Here is a 17,455-nt window from a genome sequence, read left to right on the forward strand (position 1 = left end):
AGTTTAATTCAAACACTATTTACAAACATGGACAGGTGAAGGGACTATTACAAGCAATGGTAACATTCCAAACACAAATTATTGGAAGGAGTTTTTACTTCTACACCTGGGCTGAAGAAGCAAGGGGAGAAAACAGTCACCAGAACTCAGAGAGGGCTGTACTGTAACTGTAGCTGTAGCTGTGACTGTAGGTATAGCTGTAGCTGTAGGAAAGGGCCCACAGACAGGGGCTATGCCGACAGGTAAAGTAACACTGCCACTGTTAGCTCACAGCCTAGCAAGGAGAGAGCCAGAGATGGGTTAGAAACCTCCACATTCCTCACTTCCTGCCCTCCAATCTCTTGTCAGTGTTTTCCTTTGACCTAAATTAGCAAGGAGCCACAGAGAAAAGGAGCCCATTGATAAGGTACGGAAATCTATCCTACTGGGATACCAATCAAGGTAGAGAAGAGTGGAGAGTAGGCCTTAATGGCCAATGGAAAACACCCATCAGCTTCTTACCCAACACAGAGTTTGTATTTCCTGGAATTCTCTATCTCTATGTGATTGGTCAATTTGTTATTATACCTCCTAAGTGTTTTTATTTTTATCTCTTTGCACCTTACTTCTGTAGCATAATTTAATGGGAACAACCTCATTATCATTATAAATACTTAGAAAATGAATGCATTAGGAAGGGGAAAACATATTCTTATTACAGTCCTTTTTAGTTTATGAGCTAAATTTTAATTTTGGCTACTGTAATAGAACCTTGTTAAAACAGCGAAAAGAGAGAATTTTATTTGCCCTGAAACGATCTAATAAATGGTGCCTCCAAGGTTTTAGACACGAGGGTACCTTCCAACTTGTTACTTCCCCATTGCTAAAAGTCCTAATCACCTTGACACTTCTTGCCACATCAGCATTCTAGCCAAAGCAGAATGATAGAAAGCACGAAGGAGATCACACTCCTATTAAATGCACAATCTGGGAGTACATTGTTGGTAATAATGTAAATTACCACAGCCATTATGGAAGACAGCACAGGGGTTTCTCAAACAAAAATAAATAAATAAATAAATAAAACCTACCATAAGATCCAGCAATCCCACTTTTGGGTACACTTACAAAAAAAATGAAGTCAGTATGTCCAAAAGATGTCTACATTCCCATGTTCATTGCAGCATTATTCAGAATAGCCAAGACAGGGAATCACCCTCAGCGTTCATCAATGCAGAATGGATACAGAGAATGTGACATGCAATGGAATACTATCTAGCCTTTAAAAACAAGGCATTCCTTCATTGGCAACAACGTGGATGAACCTGGAGGACATTGTGCTAAGTGAAATACACCAAGCACAGAAAAACAAATACTGTGGGATCTCTCTTACATGTGGAATCTAAAAAATCAAACATATAGAGAGTAGAATGGTGGCTACCAGGGGCTGGAGACTGGGAGGAGGGAATGAGGAGATGCTGGTAAAAGTGTACAAAGTTTCACTTAGATAGGGTGAATAAATTCTACAGATCTATTGTTTTTTTTAAATATCCCTTAAAGTCTCTTACATAAATGATTATTCAGGGAGTAAGGTCAGTAAAATGGCAGAGTAGGAGCTACAAGCTCACCTTTGCCCACATAAATGGGCAAAGCACTCAAGTAGACATTGCTCCAAAGAAAATCTACAAAGAAAAAGTAAGCATATGAAATCATCAATGTCTTTAATCTTTAAGGAAATAAAAATCAAAACTACAGTGAGATACCACTTGACACTTGCTAGCTCAGGTATTAAAAGCAACACAGAACAAAACAGAGGGTGCAGAGAAATAGGAACCCTCATACACTGCTGGTAGGAATGTAAAATGGTGTGCAGCTGCTATGAAAATCAGTTTGGTGCTTATTCACAAAGCTAAATATAGAATTACCATATGACCCAGTAGTTCTACTTCTTAGTATATACCCAAAATAATTGAAATCACATGTCCACACAAAAACTTGCACACAAATGTTCACGGCACTATCATTCGTGATAGCTGAAAAGTGTAACTAAAAGCGTTCAGATAGGGTGGAGAACCTGTGGCCTCAAGGCCACATTTGGCCCTCCAGATCCCCAGGTGCAGCCCCTGAACCAAATCCAAGCTTCACAGCACAAATCTCTTTGTTACAAGGATTGGTTTTGTAATATTTCGGTTCAGTCAAAAGGCTGCACTCAACAATCCAGAAGGCCACCTGTGGCCTCAAGGCCACAGGTTCCTCACTCCCACGTGGGAGGTCTCCACATACAATGGAATAGTATTCAGCCATAAAAAGGAATGAAGTTCTGATATGTGCCACAACATGCATGAACTATCAAAATATTATGCTAAGTGAAATATGCTAGATAGAAAGGAATGAATAATGTATGTTTCCACTTACATGAAATATCTAGAATAGGAAGATTCAGAGGCAGAAAGTAGATTAGGGGTTTCTAGGAGTTAGGGGAAGAGAGAAGGGTAGGGAGTTATTGTTTAATGGGTACAGAATTTCTGTTTCGCGGATGAAAAGCTTTACAAATACATAGTGTTGATGGTTGCACAAAAATGTGAATGTAATTAATGCCACCAAATCAGACACTTAAGAATAGTTAGAATGGCAAATTTTACGTTATATATTTTATCATATTTTTAAAATACATTATTCAGCAAAGCAAACTCTAATGAAAATCATGTGTGGTAGAGAATGCATTGGCTTGTTATTCTATTAATACATCCAAGTCAAGCCGCTTAATAATCTTCCTTAGATCATTACCCACTTGAAATACCTCTATTGATCTGCACTGCCACCTCTCTCTCCTTTAACAACCTTTACCAGCCTTAATCTAGGGGGCCGATTCTCCCCTAAATTAAGAGTATTTCAGTTCAGCACTGAATCCTCCCCTTAAACTATATACTTAAATTCGTTTAGGTACTACTGGCCCTCCCTGATTCGGAGGCAGGGCAGTGGCCATCATTAGTTGTCTATAATAACTGTTATAATTAGTCACCTATTATATAATACTATACACAGAATAATTATGAAATTATATAATAACTACTATGAATACAGTAAGTAATTATTTCAAACATGACAGAACTTTCCATAGAGGGGAAAAAGATGAATGAAACTATCTTTGTCGCTATACATGTGTACTTTCTAGTAATTTTAATTGCTTTTAAAATTTTTTACTTTACATTTAACCCAAATCTTCCACTACACTTAGATACCCATTCATTCATTTATTCATTTGTTGATTACAAGTTTTTGGAATACACACTGCGTCCCCAACTTGAAGCTAGGCATTGGGGCACAGCAACGGACAACAGAAAAGTGCATCCTATCCCCACAGGTTGACACACTGAGGCATTTAACAGGCCTGGCCATCCTCACACCTGTCCTAGCAAGAAGTCACTTTCCTCTCAAGTACCTTAAGCATAGTCTTCATTCTCTTTGGTAAAAAAGGCCATCGCAAGTAGTGGCCCATGGGTCATGCCTGAGGCTTCTGACTTCCTGTCCCGGAGAGGAAACCTCTGTTCCCAGGACAGAAGAAAATCCAGGCTCAGAGGCCTGTCCCTGTCCCACATGGCCTGCACAGATTGTCTCCTCCTGCTTCCCGCAGACGAGTCTGCAGGACATGGTTGGGAGAGTGAACAGGAGGGTTTGTACTTTAGAATAGTCCTGTATCAGTAGAGGACAGGTGTCGCAGTAGAGAGAGTCCAGGCTTTGGAGTCATGAGAACTGCGTTTGAATCCAGGTTCAAGGACTCCCGAGCCCTCAGTTGATTACTTATTCTTTCCAAGACTCTGCTTCTCTCCTCTATAACACAGGGACAGTAACTCCCGCATAGCAGGTGGTGTTAGAATCAGAGACCATACAGCTGGTGCCCAGTCTCTTCCTGGTCCCAGGCGTACCAGTGGAGCATTTCTGAGCATGGATCCAACCATCCCAGCCTAGGGGACAGAACTCCCCCCAACTGATGCAAAAGGAAAGAACCCTCCACTAACCTGTGACTTGACAACCCTGATCCTGAACTTGTTGGGCAAGTCATCATTGCCCTGGCCAGGCTAACAGGAAACATGCTGTGCTCTGGCTCCTGGGCTTCCTCATGTGCAGGAACGCCTTCTCTGTCTGCATCACTGACCTGGCCAGGGCCAACTTCCTCTTCCGCTACTTCCACATTACCAATTCCCTGAAGAAACTCTTCAACATTTTCCATCTCATCTCCACGTTCATCCACCATATTTAGTGTTGAAACAACTATATACATATGTGTGTATACACATATATGTGTATATACACAAAAATACATACATCTCTCATATAAAATACACATTGGTCTGTATTTTTATTTAACCTATCTTAGAGGTCCTTTCATATCAGGTTGTTGTTCTTTTTATACAGCTACAGAGTATTCCACAAATGGATCATAATTTATACAGTATCGATGGCCATTTTAGCTGGTTACAACCTTTTATTGCAAGTAATCCTACATTCATTCATCTGTACATATGTCCCTTGAACATACACAGGTATACCTCTGGTATAAATTCTGAGGTTAGGAATTACAGGGAGAAAAGTATGATACTTTGTATGTTTGTACATGTTGCAAATTGCCTTGCCTGAAGGATGTATACATTTGCACTCCCACCAGACAAGAGAGAAAGTGCCTGGTCCCCACCATCTCCACACAGTACGCTGTCAAACCTCTTCGGCTTTTATATGGGAATGAGTTAAATATAATTCTGTGTAATTTTAATTCATGTCTTTTATTAGACTTGGGTTTCTTACCCTTCCATATGTTTAAAAGCCATTTTTATTTTCAAGAAATTAGGAATTCATGACCTCAGTCATTTTCTCATTGACTTCTTTAATTTTAAATCTTCATTTTACAGAAACTTTTTATAAATAAGTTAACACTTTGGCTATGATATGTTACCAATATTTTCCCAATATTTCATATTTTGAGTATTGTATTTCATGCCATGCCAAAAAGTCTCTCTTTTTGACTTTATTACTGTTAGTTGTGCCCAATAATGTGGCCTGCAGCCACCTGCCTTTCTGTCTTCTTGTCCAGGTTGGTGTTTCAGTTGATGTCTGAGGTCCTGGACTCCCATTGCACCACTTGCCCATTCTCTCCCACATCTCTTCCACTTAGTCCTCAGGCCAATCTTCCTCTGCCATCACTTTGACAAGATCAGCAATGACTCCACATTGCTAAGCCAAAGGTCAATTTCTTGAGCGCTCAACTGTAACTGACACTATTTACTGACCGATGACTCCATCTCTTGGGATCCTGGGACACTGCACCCTCCTAGTTTCCCTCCTTCCCCTACAGTTGCTCCTTTACATGTTTTGCCATGACTTTCACATGCAACCTTTATCACATACTAAATTCCTATATGCATTTCTATCTGATTCTAAGATGCTTGCTCTAATGATCGGTTTCTCTATGGATGGTTTACTAGGATTTCTCCAGACTCTTAACAGCTGCAAACCCCTTCAGACCTCTTTCCTTTTCAGTCTCTATTAACTTTTCATTCAGCTCCTTGAGGATAAGCTCCAAAAGACTATGGTCTAGTGTTATTCACACTGAAATTCAAATGCCTGACATGATGCAGGTACGTAGTATGTCTCTATTAGTTTGCTAGCACTGCCGGTAGCACAATAGCACAGAGCACGTGGCTTCAACAAAACAAGTTTATTTTCCCACAACTCTGGAGACTAGAAGTCTGAGATGAAGGTGTGGACAGGGTTGGATGGCGTCTTACTCTCTCTCCGTCCTCACATGGTCTCTATTCTGTGTGTCTATGTCCTAATCTCCTCTTCTCTAGGATCACAGGCCCTGTCGGATTAAGGCCCAGGCTTACAGCCTCTTTCAAACTTGATTACCTCTTTACCGTCCCCATCTCCACATACTGTACAGCAAGATAATGACTAACTGGGGGTTAGCACATCAACATATGATTATTACAGGGACAAAATTCACCCCATAACCAAGTCCTTATTAAATAGTCACTGAAAGAGTGAGTTCAAGAACTTTTCTCAATATCTGTAAAAGAATCTAATTCAAATGACACTTTTAAAAATGATGAAATGCTCAATTTGGCTGTAGCTTGAGGCAAACAAAGAATGAAAGCATAGGATAAGATTCAAAATGGGTTTGAATCCAGGTTTGAGTACACATCACCTTCTGATTGGTTATTTATTCCTTGTGTGCCTGTTTGCCTTCTCTGTAAAATAGGCACAGTCATTCACACATTGCAGGTTGGTCATGACAATCAGAGATCACACAATTGTTGTTCATGTCTTGTTTGTGTTCCCAGGGGCACAAGTGCAGAGTTTCTGAGCATGGAGTCTACTACCCCAGCCTGGAGCACCGAATTCTCAACAAAGAATGGAAGTACCAACACCTATTCTCGACCTTGTGAATTGGAAACTCTGCTCTTTCCCTACCTGGCCGGCATCATTGCCCTGGTTGGGCTGGTGGGAAACGGCGTTGTGCTCTGGCCGCTGGGCTTCCGCACGCGCAGGAACGCCTTCTCCATCTACATCCTCAACCTGACCGGGGCCGACTTCCTCCTCCTCTGCTTCCTGATGATAGAATCCCTGAATAAAATCACTGAGGCCTTGCATTATTCCTTCTCCATCCCAAACGTCTTCATCCATGTGTTGGATTTTTCCTACCTTGCAGGGCTGAGCTTGCTGAGCGCCATCAGCACCGAGCGCTGCCTGTCCGTCCTGTGGCCCGTCTGGTACCGCTGCCACCGCCCGAGACACACGTCAGCTGTTGTGTGTGCCCTGCTCTGGGTCCTGGCCCTGCTGCTGAGCATCCTGGATCTCTTCTGTGGATTTCTGTACACTGGTGACCATGATGCGGGTCAGACATCTAAAATCATCGTAGGTGCGTGGCTGTTTTACTTGTGGTTCTCTGTGACTCTAGCCTGGCCCTGCTCCTCAGATTCCTATGTGGTTCCCAGAGGATGCAGATGACCAGGCTGTATGTGACCATCCTGCTCACAGTGCTGGTCTTCCTCGTCTGTGGCCTGCCCTGGGGCATTGACTGGTTATCATATGCATGGATGCGGCATTATGTTGAAGTCCGTTGCTATTCATTTCTAGTTTCCATGTTCCTGACGTCTATCAACAACAGTGCCAACCCTGTCATTTACTTCTTTGCGGGCTCCTTTAGGCAGCGGCGGCAGGAAGGGCAGCGGACCCTTCGGCAGGTTCTCCAGCAGGCTCTGCAGGACACTCCTGAGGTGGATGGACGTGGGGGCAGCCTTCCTCAGGGATCCCTGGAGCTGTCAGAAAGCAGACAGGCAGTGTGGAACAGCCTCTGCCCTGGTCAGTCAGATGTGACTCTGATGGTCAACACAGACAATTAACGGCCAATTTATAATTGCCAATTAACAGAACTTTGAAATTATCGTATGCACTTGCAGTTCTCAATATATCATTAAGTGAGCTTTTCATAGCAAGCTCACTCACTTAATCTTCAGTTTATTTTATAAATACTTACTGAGCATCTCCGTGTTCCAGCCCACATGCCAGACCTTGGGGAGTCAAGGACAACACTCCCACCTTCACAGAGCTCACGTCTGTAAAATGGAGCCTAGTGCAAGAAGGACTGCCATGCGATGTGGAACATGCCATCATACAGTTGGGTTTGTGACTTCAGGGTACCCTGAGCAGGGAGCACCTAAAAGGTCTTGCTTCCATCCTGAAGAGAAATGTCATACCCAAGCACCCAGGTGATGCAGGATGCTATGGTTCCAAGAAATGAGAGAATTTCATCAGCTGGCTCCTCCTGGTAGACAACAACCTCAACAAAGGTATTGTAATTGACAAAACCACAAGACTATTAAGCTGAATCATATAGCAGCCCTCAGTCTAGAGTCTGACATCACTCTGATGCACAATTCCTGAAAACATTCTTCAAGTAGAGTTTCATGCTGCTGCTTAGGCCACAGGAATTGTGCCACTACCTACTCCCACTATGCTGTGTTGCAGCGGAGGAAGCCCTTGTCTCCAGCCAAGCCCTACTCAGCATCAAGAAATCCTGGGATATGTAGGCATGCAGAACCTATGAGTACTACACTGGGAAGAACAATGGACCTGGGCCCAGAAACCTGGGTTCTAAGCTGACTGCATGACTATCATGGCTCTTATGCCCGTTCCAGACAACCCACGCAGATAGTGAGGTTATGGGATGCCATTTGTGCTCAAGTATCTGTTTCCAGAGTACAGTGTAAGTTTGGACTTTACCATAGATGTGGACTAAAGATAACTCTAGTTGTGATTCAAACAACCTGAGAAGTTTATGTCTCTACACAGTCACTATAACCACAATATGCACATACTCCTCTCACCTATGTGGCGGCTAACGGGGTTTTGAATATGTTGCTGTGATGTTCGTCTAAATATTGGTGTGGTATGTATTGGGTGCCAACATTGTCAACACACCAATGGTGGCTCTAAATACAGATGGGATTTGGTTGCTGTTCTCTAAGAGGTACAGTAGAGTGTGGAGGATTAGGTCTCTTTACACATGCCTGTCATATGAGTCCAATTATTCTGAATCCTTCCAGGATGCAAAGGCAGAGATGGGAAGCCGACAGGGATAAAATCTCATTAGTAAGCATTTATGTGGCTGTGACTAGATGAGGGGATGCTTCTTGAAATATTTGGAATTTGGACTAAGGACTCGCAAATTTGCTAAGCATGTACCCTCTGTCACTTTTGCCATCATAAAAAATTTTTGAATTAGACAAGGAAACATAAATAGGATCTGGACAGATGGAAATGTTAGAAGAAGTCATTTATAGTGGCATTGTTAGTAGGAGCATAGTGTTGTTTAGGGAATAGTGATCAACATGTAAGTGAGTTTCATTCCTTATGCTACATAAAGTACCGGTCATGGTTGTGATATCCCTCTTAACAAGGACTGTAAAACTGGATTTTCTCTTTTGCTACAACAAGGAGTCCAATCATCATCTGTGGCAAATTTATCTTGTTCTTGCTCTATAGTCCTATCTCGCTCCCCCTCAATAAATTTCACCTCGTGCTTGCCTTACAAAATAAAAACTGGTGTTCTCTGAACAATGAGCAATGTCTGTTGTGGCCTTGAACTGATAAGGAGTCAGGCATAACTGACAGCGTTGGTACAAGTTTTGCAAAGTAATTTGGAGTCAATGCTATAAAACTGTCGAGTACAGAGGACCAATCAGATCAGCCCAGCAGGATACATTAAAAAGGCAATGTCTTACTCTCCTGATCCTCCGCCCACAGATATGTCCCATGCTCCAGGGTCAGAATACACAGGTAAAAACAACAGGGAGGTAGAACAAAAAGAAATGGGAGGGGCAGAGTAGAGGAGAAGAGAGAAGCAGTGGAACGCACCCATTCCTCTGGTTCAACATTTTTGCCTATAAAAGGCCCAAATTAGCAGCAGGAGAAATGGTTCATCTTTAAATTACATTTAACATTTTGGGCCTCAGCAAAAATTCAACTCTAAACCTTTTTATAGCCTTGGTATGAATGATAACTTGTGACTTGGTAACCAGGGATCACAAACCTACTTTAGTTCTGCATGTCATCTTCCACCTCTTTTGAAATGTGGTTATCTATAGCACCTTGATATTTAGATGAATACACCAGTTTTTATATCCTATTACACATATGAGAAAACAATGCATATTAGGTTCAGAAGTGCAGTGAGAGGAGAGGTTCAGGATTAAACTTTTAATTATACCTGTACAATTTTATTTATTCCTTTTTAAAGAGCGATTTGAAGCAAAAATGATGAGATTATAATATATGCCTCATTTCAGTGGTGGGGATATGAATCCTCATTACATTATACTGTAACCTGTGTTTCTGGTTTACAAACTTCTCTCCAGCATACACCACGTCCTCATGCTTGGTGTCTTCAACATCCAGGTAGGTAGGCAATCCCATAAACTGATCTTTCAGTTCTTTTTTAACTTTTCTTCTGGAAGTAATTGCAAACTAACAAGAGGTTACAAATATAGTACATACGACACACCCTCCAAGCCACAGGACACACAAACATACTGCGGAAAGGTGGTGTGAGCACACAAATGAAGGTGGTTTTTTACAAGTCAGGAAGAGAGGCCTCAGGAGAAGTCGAATCATCTGGCACCTTCATCAGGGAGTTTGAGGCTCCAGAACTGTGAGAAAATACATTTCTGTTGTTTAAGCCTCTCAGCCTCTGGTCTTTTGTTACGGCAGCTCAAGAAGACTAACAGGAACATGGCAGGGAGGTAGGAACATGGACTGTTTTATTAGGACTTTCCTGTTACTTAAACAAGTTTTTGCTCTTACTTCACATTTAAGAGAGAATCCTTGAAAATACTGGTTAATCATCATTAAAAAATACTTGCTCAGAGAGGGCAAGATGGCTGACTAGAGGCAGCTATCAGACGCCTCTTCCTTGGAGAAGAAGCAAGATGGCCATTAGATACCCGTACTTCAAATAGATGATTGGGAAAAAAACGCTTGAATACACTAATAACAGAGAGGCAAGGACAGACACTGAGGGTGAAGGAAGGGGAAGGGAGGCTGCCTAATCACGGTTGCTGAGAGCCTTGAGCAGCACCTACATCATCCAGGAAGTGGGTAAGTGAGAGATCCTTGGGGCTTCAGGCTCCCACCTCAAACCTTTACAATTTTAGCTCCAGAAGAGCTCCGCCCCCCCACAGGCCTCCAGATTGGCATAGGGCGCTGCCTGCAGATCAGGCAGAGGCACCGCTCCAACTCACATGGACTTCCACAGGCTTCCAAACTCCATGCACCTGCAGCACAGCACAGAGCCATCTTGGGAGCCCATCCCCCAAAGCCCTGAAAGCTGCCACTGCAGGATGCGGGGCCAAGGAGGTAGACTGGATCTCAGGCGCTCTTATGCGCCCCAAACACGAGTTCCTGTGCTGCAGCCTTGGACTGATACAGGACACAGGGTGTTCGGACCACATGCTCCACACCTGCCAGCCTTTGCCACAGCTTCCTGACTGGCTGCTCCCACGGAGAAAGGCATACCTCTCCCAGTGGCCAGCCCACTGACAACTGCAGCTCACCTGCCTGAGAGTTCGGCAGGCAGCCTGGGACCAGACCACCCCCTCCCTACTACACCCAGTGTTTGAACTGAGGTCACCAAAGGAGAGGTCCGCTGCCGTGGTCTCATCACCCAGGACTAAATCACCATGCTCAGAGACATTTGGAGGACACTTGCGAACTGATCCCAAGTGGAGAAGGAACCCCCAGGGGCAGAACTGAGGAGTGTGAGGTGTGGGTTGATGCTGCACCCCTAAGTGGGGCACCGCTCCCTCCATAGGAACAGCCAAGGAAGGATGTGGCTGGAGGACCAGGGTTTCCGTCTTGGGCTGGGAGGTTCGCAGCCTCAGGCGGGTTCTGGACCTGAATGTAGACTGGTTTGGCCAGCTGCTGGCAGCCAGACATCAGAGGGAGATCCATTGGGTCAGCGATGTGAGGCAGTCCCCTACCCCTCACTGAGCTGTGGATTCTAGACATCCCCTCATCACACCACAGCATCTTTGGTGTGATGAAGGTGCCTTGGCCCCTGCCTGGAAACTTGCCCCCCGCAGCCTGGGAACAGCTCCCTGACGTCCTTAGGGTTCAGTGCTAGTGACAGCCTTTGGGAGCCTGGTCACAGCCCTGCCCACCTATGCCCCTCCTATCTACCTCAGTGGTGGTCAAACACAAGGTGGAGATCTCCAGGAGTTCCAAGGCCCCGACCATTGGCTGGGACATCTGAGTACTGCTCCTGATGAACTGAGGCCAAGCACGTATACCACAAACACCAGCATAGCTCGCTCTGTCCTGCAAATGCGACCTGATGGCTGGAAGGTCAAGTTATACACCCCATTACATTTGCTAATGCAATTATACATTATCTACAAGCACCGTCTGCTTGCCTGGAGGGTGAACTGAATGTCCCAATGTCATTTATGCTGACAGAAGCTTACCCACACTGGGGAACAAAATACTTTCCAGAGACCTCAATCTCCCATTCATGGCTGGAGTCAGGGAACCTGCTCCCATGCCTAGCACACTACCACTACAACCTACAAATAACCAGCATTGGAGAAAACCACCACACGAAGGCTATCTATAACCAAAGGATTCATATAGAGCCTTGGTTCCCTGAAAGCACCCATAAGCAAAGCCAAAGGCTCCTACCCAACATACCCTACAGTCACATCCTTAAGAAGTAAAAAAGTCCCTTCCAAACAAAAGTAAATTCAAAAATAAAAAGTCACAGCTTCTCCTGTTGAGAAGGAGTCAGCATAAGAACACTGGCAGCAGGAAAAAACAGTGTAATGACCCCTCCCCAAAGGATCACACCAACCGTCTAGCAATAGATCCTAACCACTTTGAAAATACTGAAATGAAATATACAGAATTCAATATACAGATTGTAAGGAGGCTCAATGAGATCTAATACACAGTTGAAAACCAACACAAAGAAATCAGAAAAACATTCAGGATATGAATGAAAATTTTACTAAAGAGATAGGAATCTAAAAAATAAAAAAAAAAACCCAACAGGACTTCTGGAACTGAAAAATTCGTTTGGAGAATTACAAAATACAGTGGAAAGTAATATCAATAGACTGGACCGAGCAGAAGAATGAATTTCAGAGCTTCAAGTCTAGTGTTTCAGATTAACTTAAGCAAAAATAAAGACAAAAGAATTAAATAAATGAAAAAGTCTTCGAGAAATCCAGGAGTATTTAAAATGTCTAAATCTAAGAATCACAAGTATTCCTGAGGTAAAAAAAAAAAAAAAAGAAAAAAAAGAAAAAGCATAAAGTGTGGAAAAACTATATGAGGGAATAATTGAGGAAAACTTTCTGAGTCTTGCTAGAGATTTAGACATCCAGAGGCAAGAAGCTCAATGAACTCCTGAAAGATTCACTGAAAGAAGAACTTCACCAAAGCACATAGTCATCCGACTATCTAAATTCCATGTGAAGGAAAGAATACTAGGAGCAGTAAGACAAAAGCATCAAATCACTTCTAAAAGCAATTCCATCGCACCAAAAGCAGATTTCTCAGCAGAAACCATAGAAGCCTGAAGGGATAGGGGTCCATTTTTAGTCTTAATCAAAACAAATGTCAGCCAATAATTTTTTATTCTGCCAAACTAAGTTTCATAAATAAAGGAGAAACTAAGTCTTTCCAAGACAAGAAAATGTTAAGGGAATTTGTGAACACTAGATCAGTTCTACAAGACATGGTTAAAGAAGTTCTAAACATCTAAACAAAAGGTTGATACTCACCATTATAAAAACACACAAAAGGATAAAACTCGCAGGGCCTATGAAACAGTAACATAATTAAGAATACAAAGCAAGTTGTTAACAATCAACATTATGACAGGAACAGTACCTCACATATCAATATTAAATTTGAATGTAAATGGGCTAAATGTCCCATTAAAGGTGTGGATTGGCAGAAGATATTTAAAACAAACAAAATCCAAATATATGCAGCCTTCAAGAAATTTACTTAACAAGTAAAGATTTTTAGAAACTCAATGTAAAGGATGAAAAATATATGACACGCAAATGGAAACCAACAGTGAGCAGGAGAAGCTACACTTTGATAAAAAAAACTTTAAATCAACAACAGCAAAATAGTGATAAAGGGGACAATTCAACAGGAAGATATAACAATCCTGAATAGCTGTGTATCTAACAGATTTATAAAACAAAGAAAACAGACAAACAGCAATAAAGTAATAGTGGGGGACTTCAATGCTCCACTGACAGCACAAGACAGATTACTGAGCAGAAAATCAACAAAGAAACACTGAACACTGAACACTGAACACTGGACTCTAGAACAAATGTACCTAACAGATATTTACAAAAAATTCTACCCAACAACTCAAGAATATACATTCTTCTCATCAGCATGTGGAACTTTTTCCAAGATAAACCATAGTTTAGGCCACAATACAAGTCTCGACAAATTTTTAAAAATCAAAATCACAATAAGTATCTTCTGACCACAGTGGAATAAAACTAGAAATCTATTTCAAGAGGAATTCTCAAAACTCTACAAATTCATGGAAATTAAACAACCTGCTCCTCAACGATCTTTTGGTCAACAAGGAAATCACAATGGAAATTTAAAAACTTATAGAAATGAATGATAATGATATAACCTATCAATATCTGTGAGATAAAGAAAAAGCAGTGCAAAGAATGAAATTCATTGTGCTAAATGCTTACATCAAAACACAGAAAGATTGGAAATTAACAACCTAACATCATACCTCAAGGAACTAGAAAAACAAGAACATACCAAACCCAAAGCTAGCAGGAGAAATAACAAAGATCAGAGCAGAACTAAATGAAACTGAAACCAAAATATCAATAAGAAGGATCAATGGAACAAAAAGTTGGTACTTTGAAAAGAAAAGCAAAATGCATACACCACTAGCAAGATTAAGCATGAAAAGAGGATTCAAATAAGCTTATTTAGAAACGAAAAAGGAGACATTACAAGTGATGCAGCAGAAATATAAAAGGTCATCCAAGACTACTATGAACACCTCTACTCCCACAAAGCAGAAAATCTAGAGGAAATGGATAAATTCCTGCAAACATACAACCACCTAAGCTTTAATCGGGAAGAAATAGAAATCATGAACAGACCAATAATGAGTCTGTACACCCCACAATTTTGAACACATACTTTAGGCTGTGGCTTTCAGTAAGTTTCATGGCCAGGGACCAGGGGAAGCAAGATTTAAAACATCCAACCCTTCCATAGACATGGCAATTATATTGATAATATCAATAACAAGGTTGGTACATGCTGATACATGATACAATATGGATAAACTTTGAGAACATTATATGGAAATAAGCCATACCAAAAGAATAAATATTATATTTTTCCACTTTTACAAAGCACTTAGAATGAACAAAGTTATAAATAACCTAGATTTATAGATATCAGAGGGTAGGGGAGGGTAGCATGGTAAATCATTGCTTAATGTGTACAGAATGTCTCTTTGGGATAATGAGAAGTAATTGAAGTAGACAGTGATGATGGTTATAACTCATTGTGAAAGTAGTTAATGCCACTGAATTGTACAATTCAAATGGTTAAAGTAGTAAAATTTATGTTATGTAAATTTTACCACAATTTAAAAATTTTTTAAATTACAAATAAGACAGGATCAGTACAACGTTCAGGATCATTCTCTGCTGGTGATTTCTCTTTCCTTAGAGAACTCAAGCAGACAGAAGAGGCCACCATGAAGTAACCTGAGAACACAGCAGGTTCTCCGTTGCTCACAGGCAGTGAGGCTGCCCCTCAGTTGACTTTATCATAAAACCTGTTGATTTGTCCAACCCTACAAAGGCAGAAAACACAGGTTTAAACACAGGTTTAAAACACAATTTTTAAAAAAACAGGGAGATGAAACAAAAAGAAGAGGGGAGAGGTAGGCAGAGAAGACGAAGAGTAGAATGCACCCACTTCTCTCATGTACTCCTTTTTGCCTGCAAAAGGCCCAAATGGGTGTAGGGGAAATAGTTGATCTTTAAATTAAATTCAACATTTTGTTTCTTACATATAAATTCAACTCTAAACTTTTTTAAAGACTTGATGTGGATGATAGCTTAAGAGTTGGTAACCAGTTATCAAAAACTTCCTACTCAAATTTGCACGTCACCTTGCACCTCTTTTATAATGCAGTGTCCATAGAGTCTTGATATTCAGATTAATACTCCTGTTTTAACAACATATTACTCATGTGGGAGAATAACGTATATAATTTCAGACATTTTGAAGAGATCAGTAAGAGGAGAGATGCAGAGTTGAGCCTTTAGTTGTACCTGTCAAATTTCATTTCTTCATTTTTAAGAGATTGAAAGGAAATATGATAAAATTTCAATATTTCATTTTAGTACAGGGTGTGCGAATGCTTATTATATTATACCGTGGCCTGTGTGCCTGCTTTACAAAGTTATCTCCAGCATACCCCTGCCCTCATTCTTGGTGACTTCGATCTCCACAGAGGTAGTCAACCCAACTATCTGATCTTTCAGTTGTTCTTTAACTTTTCACTCTCAATTAATTGAAGACTAACAAGTTAACAAAAATAGTACATAGTTCCTGTATACCCATCACTCAGCCTACACCAATGATGAAATGTTACATAAACAGTGTATAGTATCAAAACCAGGAGATTCACATTGGTCCAATTCAATTATCTGCAAAACCAAACTTCTCATACTTCACCACTGTTTACACGCACTCATGTTTTCAGGAGTGGGATATTCTTGTGTGTATAATTCTATAGCATTTTGTTACACGTAGAGTCATATATCCAGCACGACGTTGAAGATATAGAACTGTTTCTTAACCACAAAAGAGTTCCCATGGGTTGCTCCTATTATGACACACAACCCATGCCTCTTCCCAAACCCCTCTAACCACTGATTTATCCTGTGCCTAAAACTCTGTGATTTCAAAAATGTTTTATAAATGCATTCATACACTATCTAATCTTTTGATACTTGGGTTTGAGTTATTTCACTCAGCGTAATGTCCTCAAGATCCATCCAGGTTGTTGTAGGTATGGTTGTTGATTTTTTTTACCATTTTACTTGCTCCCTGGTAGTGTATGAAAGATCAAATTCTCCAAATATTAGTCAACATTTGAAACTATCCATATATGATATTTTAGACATTTTAAGAGGCATGTGATGGTAACTTATTGTGATTTTGATTGGTATTTTCCTGTGGCCAGTGACGTGGAACAGCTTTTCACGTGTTTATTTGCCATCCATGTATCTCCTTTGGTGAAGCATCAGTTCAGGTCTTTCACCCTGGTTGAATGCAGCTCTCCAGTTACTTCATACCTGTTCGCACAGAGCTGAGTGTGGCTGGAGAACAACACACAACCATGCCCAATGGTTTCACTTAAAATTTATGACCTTGACCCTTATAAGCCCACTTAGATCTCCTGAGCAATCACATAACCTTTTTAAAATTGCCTCTCAGTCCCCAATAGAAACACTTTATGCCATCTCCTCCCTTCTGAAACTGCCTCCTCACTCTTTTATCACTCTCAGCTGATGCTCTGCTGAGACTTCCCCCATCTCCCCACCAGACTATCTGCCGCTCTGCCTCTTAGTCCATTTCTCTGCCTTCTCTCTCATGCAAATGAGCTCTGCACACTCCTGATGGAAATCACCCTTTCCAATGTGTGCTGGTTCCCCTGTCCCCTCCCCAAAGAAACACTCTATATAATATAATTACTACTCTCCCTCCTGAGTCTTCGATGTTTCCTTCCTTAATGGATTGTTCCATTACAGCTCAAACAGGTTATGCTATTTTCTGGCTTAAAACACCAGCAAGTCCACATTCCCCTCCATCCATGGCTTGATTTCTCCCTTTT

General features: G+C 41.4%; 1 protein-coding gene across 1 annotated transcript; it reads left to right on the forward strand.

The window, feature by feature from the left end:
* The first annotated feature begins 6,342 nt into the window (after positions 1-6,342).
* LOC105818223 (mas-related G-protein coupled receptor member X2-like) lies at positions 6,343-7,379 on the forward strand. The gene is given in 2 exon segments (XM_012654164.1): positions 6,343-6,904; positions 6,907-7,379. Coding segments are annotated over 2 exon segments (1,035 nt in total).
* The last annotated feature ends 10,076 nt before the right edge of the window (positions 7,380-17,455 follow it).

The sequence above is a fragment of the Propithecus coquereli genome, unplaced genomic scaffold (genome assembly GCF_000956105.1).
Source record: "Propithecus coquereli isolate 6110/MARCELLA unplaced genomic scaffold, Pcoq_1.0 Scaffold44, whole genome shotgun sequence".
Classification (NCBI taxonomy): Eukaryota; Metazoa; Chordata; class Mammalia; order Primates; family Indriidae; genus Propithecus; species Propithecus coquereli.